Source organism: Ptiloglossa arizonensis, chromosome 2, assembly GCF_051014685.1.
Source record: "Ptiloglossa arizonensis isolate GNS036 chromosome 2, iyPtiAriz1_principal, whole genome shotgun sequence".
Classification (NCBI taxonomy): domain Eukaryota; kingdom Metazoa; phylum Arthropoda; class Insecta; order Hymenoptera; family Colletidae; genus Ptiloglossa; species Ptiloglossa arizonensis.
Window position 1 is genome coordinate 11,836,037 of NC_135049.1, and position 10,312 is coordinate 11,846,348.

Here is a 10,312-nt window from a genome sequence, read left to right on the forward strand (position 1 = left end):
TATCGAATAAATTGTTTCATATATTATATAATACTAAACTGATATCTATATATTTTGCGTAAAACTTAATAAATATTATCGCACTAAGAATATAAATATTCTAAAATATTTTATAATTATATTTTGTTCGTAAGAATATTATTTTTTAAATACTGATACTTTGTAATTATTAAAAAGGATATTTTGGTGTATCATTATTTCTATTATAAAATTAGAATAGTCGTTTATTAAATATAATATTTAACATTTGTTACCCAGAAGATAAGGGTCGACTGTGTTATGCTGGAAAAATAAGAACCGTTGGTTTCATCATAGAGTGCGCTATATGACGGTTGAGAACTTCTACGTCGGTAATTTCACTATAGAAAAGTTCACTTCTCAAAAGTTTCACTAAATCGTTTTAAATGTTACCAACAGCACTAGGTACTTTTACTGCTACATTTTTCAAAATCTAAAATCAAAAAAACATAAAGGTTGTTCTCAAACCCGATTAACTTGTATTCTGAAATTCTGACATGCATAAATCTAAATACGTTTTGTTTCGCACGAAACAAACGATTATAAACATGTAATTGATATTTAATTTAAAGAAATATATTTGTGAATCAATATTTTTGTGATAATAGTTAAATAAATTTAAATAAAATTAATTTTTCTTTCACGATACAATTGTACGACGTTTTGTATCTTCTGATAATTAATTTTTTCCTCTGATTATCGCAGGTGTTTTCTGTTTTTATTAATTATGTGTTCTTGATGTAACCATATATTATATTTTAAATTTCTAGGTAGTATTTTCTTCAACCTACTAAAATTAAGGTATTTAAAATTAAAAATTTAGTTTTTACTAAATGTGTATGTAAAAATGGATTTGTAGTAACGAATAGAGTATATAGAAAGCGTTAATTTTTAACAATATGCAGTAGTATGTTGTGGAAATCACAAAAACTTGAAAGTTATAATCCGGGTCATTATTAATACCTATATACTAGGATTACAGAAAACACTTGTGTTAATCTAAGAAAAAAGATGAAGTACCAGAAGAAATACGAGAACGTTTTGCGATTGTACAATTCAAGATAACGAAAAATAATCTGAAGTTTAAGAAGAAGAAATATCATAATACAATTAATACTATCCTACGGCTAACATTTATCGTTGATTTTAACGGAATAATGTGAGGTTTTATTTATTCTGTGTACGAGATGCAACAGACAGAAGGATCAATCTATAGTCTTTCGGCCATCTTACATCGATTTCTTCCTCTGGTGCTAACTAGCGTTAGCATCACTAAATTTTCGTGCATCGTTGAGTGTTTTTGAAGTTATTCATCGACCTAAAAATTTCTACAATTAGGCGCGCATTAAAAATTTTAATTAGTTTTACATCGTTGTGTACTTCTGTTTTTTAACAAGCATAGTAATGACAGTTTATGTTTAATTATAATACACATGTAGTAAAACTCATAATCAGTAAATATACAAGAATACGTTACATCACATTGATAAATGATCAATCGTTAAAAAAACAGAAGATACTTGTAATAAAATTATTGAACCGAATGAAATGTTACATTGTTATACACTTTTTATTATGTAGTATTCATAAATATAGATTCTTGTATATTATATTGCATACAAATTTTTCGTAGATTATTTCGTAGATAAGTTACTACAGTAACTCATACATATAAAAAATGTTTAAATTTTGCCGCATATTAATTAAATGATAACATTAATAAATTCGAGCAAAAGAGCTGAAGGTCATTTACTTAATTTTTTTGTCTTTATACCTTTTGCCCATAATATTATTTTTTGCATCATTCTTAAAATCTATACTTCTAATAGAGTGTGGAAATTACAAATAAAAAATCTCGTGATTTTGGACAGGACCAAAGAAGCTGTATATCGAAGAGATACAAATATAATAAAATTTGTACAAGTTGCAATTTATGTACATATATAATAATATACCATTTTATAGTTTTATAGTATAAGAGTTAATAAGGAAATAGTGGGTATTAGGAATTCTATACAGATTACCGAGACGATGTTTCAATTTTCTAGACATTGGACCTACATATATTTGATACACTCCTGGCCAGAATTACTACGGACCAATGAGAATCTGCTGCAGTTACATGGTTTTACATTGCACTTCTACACTTTCATTGGACGAAGTCCAAGCCAAGTATTCAGATGCATGCAGATATGAGACCTGTGATTGGTAGAAATTGCTAACGTATATTCTACCATTCAAGAGTTAAAATGCGTTTTACGCCTTATGTGTATCTAGTACTTTGATTTGAATGTGTTCTATGTAATCTCACTTTAAGTCCACTTGTGTATCTTTAAGTTGAACGGACAGTAGATACAGTATTGTCTAAATGTAAGAATGTAATCAAACAATTTTTGTTCATTAGTATGATCTACAATTTAATATTAAAATATTCGTATTGAAATTATATGAAGGATTTGAGGCTAGTAATTTGGGTATTCGGTATTTCGTGTAAAACATCAGAAAGTTCAAAATTTGAAAACTCGCCCGCAGATAATTACCGCCAAATTCTTCTTGTCTGTTTTGTTGGACACCACAATTGAATTGAATATAATTTTGTATAGATAAATTAAATATTATTAATAATTGAAGAATGGATGTTAGAGATGGACAAAATTTTCGTACACGTGTACCGGATGAAGTTGGAATAAAGTGTCAGAAGTTATTTCAAGATTTCCTTGAGGAGTAAGGTTTTACAACTTGAAAATTCATGTAGCAATTGTGTACATTATAAAAGTTTCCCAAATTTTATTTAGTATATAAATTTATGTTTTAATTAGGTTTAAAGAAGATGGAATTGTGAAGTATCTTGAGCCAGCAAAGGAACTTATAAGCCCGGAACACTGTACATTAGAAGTGTCTTTTGATGATGTAGATGAATACAATCAAGTACTTTCAACAACTATAGTTGAAGAATATTACAGGTAGAAACTTTACATTATAACTTTGCCTTATAGCAGCTCATAAATGTTTATTATATTTAAATTAATTATATCTTTATCTTTTTATCGTTAAAATTATTTTACTAATAATAAATTTTATTATATGATATTATTTTGTAGGGTTTATCCATTTTTGTGTCAAGCGTTATACACTTTTGTCAGAGATGTAGCAGAATTAAGAAAAGAAAAAGAATGTTATGTGAGTTTTGTAGAAGTACCAACCAGACAGAAATTAAGAGAATTAACTGCATCAAAATTAGGTACACTAATACGTATATCTGGACAAGTAATACGAACACATCCGGTTCATCCAGAACTAGTACTCGGAACATTTGTTTGTTTGGATTGCAATGCTATCATAAAGAATGTGGAACAACAATTTAAAGTATGGTATAAATGTTTTATATATACATATACATATATATTTATACATTGGTATATTACTATAATATGAATAATGCTTTTTAGTTTACAAATCCAACAATTTGTCACAATCCAGTATGCAGTAATAGGCGACGTTTCATGCTGGATGTGGATAACTCAATATTTGTGGATTTTCAAAAAATCAGAGTGCAAGAAACACAAGCAGAGCTTCCTAGAGGATGCATTCCTCGTTCACTTGAAGTTATTTTACGATCTGAAGCAGTAGAAACTATACAGGCTGGAGACAGGTATGTTAATGAAAGTAACTAAGTGTTGCCATTAGTTATTGAAGTACTTGGATAAATAATTTTGCATTTTCTAGATATGACTTTACAGGAACTGTTATAGTTATACCAGATGTTGGAGTTCTTTCTATTCCTGGTGTAAAGATAGATTCTAAATCAAGACGCCAAAAACCTACAGAACAAGGAGAAGGTGTAACAGGCCTGAGAGCATTGGGAACTCGAGAACTCACATACAAAACTGCATTTCTGGCTTGTAGTGTCACACCAACTAGTTTTAGGGTATAAACAATAAATATCTACAAATAAGATACAACAGTTTAATTTTTACATCTATGTATATAATTTTATTACTTAATTCTTACAGTTTGGTGGAATAGACATGAACATGGAAGAAATATCGCAAGAAATGATGAAAAAGCGTATGACTGAAGCAGAATGGAATCGTATATATGAAATGAGTCGTGACAAAAATCTGTATCAAAATCTCGTTAATAGTTTATTTTCATCAATACACGGTAATGATGAAGTTAAAAAAGGAATCATTTTAATGCTTTTTGGCGGTGTGCCAAAGACAACATTAGAAGGCACATCATTAAGAGGAGATATAAATTGTTGTATTGTTGGTGATCCCAGCACAGCAAAATCTCAACTCTTGAAGAGTGTTGCCGAAATTACTCCGCGAGCAATTTACACCTCAGGAAAAGCATCTTCTGCAGCCGGTTTAACTGCTGCTGTAGTAAGAGACGAAGAGTCTCCTGATTTTGTTATCGAAGCTGGTGCTTTAATGCTTGCTGATCAAGGTATTTGCTGTATTGATGAATTTGATAAAATGGATCCCAGAGATCAAGTTGCTATACACGAAGCTATGGAGCAGCAAACAATTTCAATAGCCAAGGTTTCTTAATATAACATAGTTTGTACTACATTTTTATATTATATATTATTAATAAAGGCATTTACTTTCAGGCTGGTGTAAGAGCAACTTTAAATGCTCGTACATCAATATTAGCAGCTGCAAATCCCGTTGGTGGACATTATGACAGAAAAAAATCTTTACAACAAAATGTTCAACTAACGGCTCCCATTATGTCGAGATTTGATTTATTCTTTATTATTGTTGATGAATGTAATGAAATCGTTGATAATGCAATTGCTAAAAGAATCATTGATTTACATTGTGACAATTGGCAAGATTTTGAAGCAATGTACTCACAATCTGAGATTGTTAGATACATTAATTTTGCCAAACACTTTAAACCGATATTAAGTCAGGTATTATATGCTGTTAAATGCAAATTGGTTATTTAGAACAATTACATTGATTTCTTAAATTTTATAGGAAGCTGCAGATTATTTAATTGATAGTTACACAACACTTAGGCAAACAACTGGTAGTAGTTCGGGAAAGTGGAGAGTCACAGTCCGACAGTTAGAAAGTCTTATCAGATTATCCGAAGCCAAGGCTAAATTAGAATGTTTAGATGAAGTCTCTGTAAAACACGTGAAAGAAGCAAAACGTTTATTAAGTAAAAGTATTGTTACAGTAGAGCAGCCAGATATAGATTTAGAAGAAGCTGAAGATGTAAATACCGATATCAATATAGATGATGCCCCACCACTTATGGCTGCTCTGAATACATTGGATGATAATGATCCAACTCCTACTTCTCGTAAATTATTTTATTTTATTTATATAAAATTCAGTTTTACTATTTGATTTAATCATTAATTAGAAATTGAATTGAAATTTAATATTTTTATTTAAATTTGTACGTGAAATGAGATTTTTTATTTTTAGTTATTTGTTTTTTTTTTTTTTTATATATATCGTATGAACAGAAACACAAGATGTAGAAAAAAAGAAGTTAACAATGTCCTTTGAAGAATATAAGAATTTATCTAATATGTTGGTACTATATATGAGGAATGAAGAAACTCGTGCTGAAACATTTGCTACAGGTATGTTACACAAAATGACAATAAACGAAAGTGATTAAATAAATATTTATGTTAAATTCATGAAATAAAGAACTTTTTATATAGATGATACTAAAGGGGGACTAAGAAAATCAGAACTAGTAGCTTGGTACCTTGATCAAATACAAGATCAAATAGATTCAGAAGAAGAATTACTGGAAAGGAAAAGTTTTATTGAAAAAATTATCGATAGATTAACATATCATGTATGTACAAAAACCATTGCTTAAAAATCATTTTATTCCTAATTTTAGTTATGTTTATCTATAATTCTTGTTTTTTAGGATCAAATTATAATACCTCTTACTACAACTGATCTTAAAAGCAAGGATAAAGAAGATGAGGAAGACGACCCATTGCTTGTTGTACATCCTAATTACATTATTGAGACTTAAATTACTGCAAGACCTCTACGCGCATACACGAACTGTATTATAATTATTCATAAAGTAAGAGTAAAAAGAGGTAGATATAACTGATAAATTTTTTTAGATCAACCTCTTGTTGATAGTGAGAAAAAGATTTTAAAATGCGGTTATATACGTAATTTTATTTTTATCTTCATTATGAAATTAAGTCAAATTTTAACTTTCATTGCAGTGTTTTTACGACTCTATACAAATATCGAATTTACAATCAAAAAGAAAAAAACAATGCTATTGTCCTTTTTAAAATAATTTCTAAAATAAAGATTTGTATTAATATGCAACAAGCATACATTTCATCCAATTTTTAAAACATTAATGAAATTATTATGCGTTGAAAGTAGAAAATAAAAATTAAATACGAACGATTAAGAATAAAATATCGCGACTGAAAATATATCAAAGAAGCAAAGAGCTCATGCATTGTACATATATGCTTGCAAGCAGTAATAATTAATATATCGTATTCAAAAATTATCAACAAAATAGATTATTATTTCTGAACCACAACAAGACTGTATAAGAGTTTGCAAGACATTATTCAAAGAATGATCCACAGGGAGGGGGTGGAGGATTCTAAGAGCGGATGTATCTCTTTTGTGCGTAAAATAAAATAAATATTAAACAAAGATTGAAACAATTAATATAAGTATAGGATTTAATTGAATGGCTAGCACCTTCAGTTGGTATTAAAAAAAAATACGCAGTTAGGTATAGAGTAGGTTGAACCCCCTCACCGAGTTGTACAATATATATTTTTGTCTACCGTTTTTGCCTACTCTCGGAGATTATAGAGCTATAAACGAAACATAGAATAGACATTTTATTTTAGGGAAGTTGATGCCACACGATCTAAAATACCGACTTTGTAAAATATCAGTGGTTCTAGAGCGACCTCTTCATTTAAGAATGGAATCATTTATGATTTTATCCTATGTATGTCCTGTCTTATCCTATGAGCGTTGCAATCGATTTTAATGATGGGGAACATACTCTCAGCTCCAATGAAGAGTAATTATGTCTTATGGATTTCACAAAATGTCTTGTAGATTGGACTGTTTCTATGCAATTATATTCCATACGCTATTAATACAAAAATTATATAAAATTTGTTCTCCATATTATATATAAATCTTGGATCAATTTTATCATAACTCGGAGTAACTTTGTCTCGGATGCGATGTTTCATTCGTTCGAGTGTAATACGTATGTGTGTACGTATGTATATCTCTATACCAAGACAAATTACTTGAAATTAACTACACACGTAATACAACAAATGAGAAAATATTGTCGATTTATGCTAAGAAAGCAATAAAAATGTACTTGGAAGAAAATCGTTTGCATACCTATGATAAAGGAACCGAGAAAGTTAGAAATTGCAATTGAGTCAATATTATTTCATATCTTGAGCCAAAGTTACCCCAACAAATAGAATAGTATGAAAGAAATGTAATTTAAAGCATTAAACAAATGTACGTACCAAAAACGTAGAACTTTGATGTCGAGGAACACAAATAGAAGTTTGATGAGGTCAGTGTTTACTTATCAGAGCGTCATTGGAAATAAACATTTTTTAATTTTGGATCAAAGTTACCTCAATTTATGGTACACTATTTTCCGAATTACTGGAACAAGTTTTTGTTTATCCAACGTGAATGATCTCTCCGTTAGACCAACGACAAAATCGTTATAAGAATACTATAAAAAAATTGATGAATTCTTTTCAAGGGAAAATAAATCCAAATACGATCATACGTAGACTATTTTTAATTGTACAAAATTGACTATTTTTCAGAAGTGATTCAAGAAGTGCAATTAAAAATAGTCTCAAGAAGATCGTGTTTGGATTCATTTTCATTAGGAAAATCTCGCCAATCCATCGGTGATGCTTTCATAAAAATGTAATGAAAGCTCTCCTCATTGAGCAGTATACGCGACACTTGACTTTCATTCGAGATAAAAATCTTGAAAGCAAAAATTACTTTTGCTTTCAAAGGCAAACAGTATTCTAAAAGGTAGACATATCTTCCAAGAGCGGGGGAAATGAAAAGTAATTGCAAGTAGTATCGTTTCTTCTTATTTAATTTCTTTTTAGCATGTTCGTTGGGAAAGAGGTGAATTTACCTCTTTGCAACCAGCAAAAGCCCATCTACGAAGGTAGAGTTATCTCACCTGCTACACGTTCACTGTTACCCTTTTGTTGGCTTTGTGGCGAGGACCTATTCACTTTCTGAGATCCATTCTTTTTTTCAGTAGCTAATTATATGAAATATAAATAGAAGAAAAAAAAAATTATCCAATTTTGAGGAAAAACATGTTTTCTATTCCGTATTGAACGTATTAATACAGTCGACGAGTCTACAATTAAAGCTAATTTGGTAATAAGAATGGTACAGAAGAGAAAATACTCGAAAAATTTAGAAGAATACTTTAGTAGATCGGCTTAAGAAATTCAAACACTCAGGGTTGGCAATTTGGGTTAAGAAATCAATGGCGTCCGGGGAAATAGTATCGATATATCGTTGTATCATTGATATTCCGTTTATAACTAATTAAACATCATTATTGGTCAATATCAGCGTGCCTTCATTCATCTCGTAAGTTTCGATCACCGTATGTTGCTCTTCGGGTGCAAGTCACGATACTCGCTAAGGAATGATAACAATTTCTTAACAATGAATCTGCAGGGAGTCTGCAAGGAAATTGACCTATAGGGTTTGTAATTAACCGAGTTTGGGATAAAAGAAGAATTCGATCGATTTTTTGGCGGAAGTATGTTCACTATGGATATTCTTTTGGTTGGGGACGTGAATGCACGAGCTACCCTAGTTTTAAGCGCAGGGCTATATGCATCCGAACAAAGATATCGCAGTCGTATATATGTACGCGCTATATATGTCGCAACCGTGTACATGACTAGTTGTTTATACAGTACATTCTCATTATTTCCAGGACAATGCAACAAGTGATGCGACGACAGACGATGCCCGTTTTATCTGAGAAAATGCAACGAACGTCCACATTGACTTGAGAATGGTAAAGTTTGCATGTGCTCCACTTTTCGCAATTCGATCATACGTCATTGCGTTAGCGGATAAATATCCTTTGATACCCACGTTCAAAAGTACACCGAACAGCAGCTGAAGCAAAAGGCGCGGGTAAATTGCACAAACAAACAAACAGGAACATAGACGAAATGTTTCACCCCGGCCACGATTTTGATGAAAATTGTACAGGTGTTTGGGAACACGTGTCTTGTTGTTTGGATGCGGTAACGTGAGTTTAAGGTGTGACACTTCGGGGTGATAGTTTCAAGTCTCGACTTAGAAAGTTCCAGCCACCAAAGTTTCACTCGTAGTACCTAGTACGTTGTAAACTATCCGAGGTGGAAGGAGGTTTTTAATGAAATTCTTTATGATTTTTTAATATGTTTCATATGGAAAATAATGTGTTTTGTGCATCAGTAAAAAAAAAAAATAATAAAAAAGTTAGAACACCATTTGAGATTCACCTTTATTTTCAAGATTTTCGAAGTAACGTTGTATACGATTTTTATATTTAGTTTGAATGTGCAATTAGTCATTATATAATTCATTATATTTTGAACAGATATTGTATTAATATTTACAGTTAAAAATATAAAATGAGTAACTGTAGGAAACTCCTTTAGACTGATAATGGCAGCTGGCCCTACATGCGTAACACGAACAACAGTGTTTACAAATGATTTTTACTATTTTATGAATTCTCTTTTCTTACGTATACATCGTATGTTGTTTATTATATAAAATCATAAAATTTGTTTAAAATACTTTCTAGTTAGTCTCATCCCTTCAACTTGAGTTATTGGAGATAAAAAAAAAAAAATACGTTAATCCGCGGAAAAAATAAGATAGGTAGGGTATCAAAATGTTTTTCTTTGAAAAATTATTACTAATAGGAGCCATTTTATCTACAATAAAAAGTGAATGTTTCATAATAATGATATTCGATAAAAATAATAGTGCATACTAGAGAACATTTGAGTCTATCCTGAAGAAAGCTTTGGATTCAAAAATACTTTCGTTTTGCGTTTGGTTGGACTACGAATAACTTATAAATAGTTGCAATCAATCGGGTTATAAATATTTCGACGTTGTTTGCCAATAATTGGTATGAGTAACGAATGCTTCGAAGAAAACCGGTCACACCTCGTTAATAGGAACGAAGCTGCCTTTTATGGAGGTAGCACGCTTCCACA

The 10,312-nt window shown here is 30.5% G+C and overlaps 1 protein-coding gene across 5 annotated transcripts; it reads left to right on the plus strand.

The window, feature by feature from the left end:
- The first annotated feature begins 2,349 nt into the window (after nt 1-2,349).
- Nucleotides 2,350-9,536, plus strand: Mcm6 (minichromosome maintenance 6). 5 transcript variants are annotated; one of them, XR_012994338.1, is made up of 12 exons: nt 2,350-2,742; nt 2,838-2,981; nt 3,120-3,384; nt 3,468-3,670; nt 3,745-3,946; nt 4,032-4,562; nt 4,634-4,939; nt 5,007-5,337; nt 5,507-5,626; nt 5,711-5,850; nt 5,929-6,109; nt 9,025-9,536. XR_012994338.1 is itself a non-coding variant. In XM_076327620.1 (11 exons), exons 1-11 carry the CDS (start codon nt 2,651-2,653, stop codon nt 6,037-6,039), a joined length of 2,445 nt encoding a protein of 814 aa, XP_076183735.1. In that variant the 5' UTR covers nt 2,350-2,650; the 3' UTR covers nt 6,040-6,188. The 5 variants fall into 5 exon arrangements, 1 of the variants encoding a protein (XP_076183735.1); XR_012994335.1 differs by having other exon boundaries at nt 5,929-6,093; XR_012994337.1 differs by lacking the exon at nt 9,025-9,536 and adding an exon at nt 6,245-7,453.
- Nucleotides 9,537-10,312: the final 776 nt, after the last annotated feature.

What these genes read in the sequence shown, in the direction of transcription:
- Mcm6 (XM_076327620.1), top strand. Translation starts at nt 2,651, where the DNA reads ATGGATGTTAGAGATGGACAAAATTTTCGTACACGTGTACCGGATGAA. An exon ending in TGCTGAAACATTTGCTACAG is followed by an intron (nt 5,627 to 5,710) that starts GTATGTTACACA and finishes CTTTTTATATAG; the next exon opens with ATGATACTAAAGGGGGACTA. An exon ending in TCGATAGATTAACATATCAT is followed by an intron (nt 5,851 to 5,928) that starts GTATGTACAAAA and finishes CTTGTTTTTTAG; the next exon opens with GATCAAATTATAATACCTCT.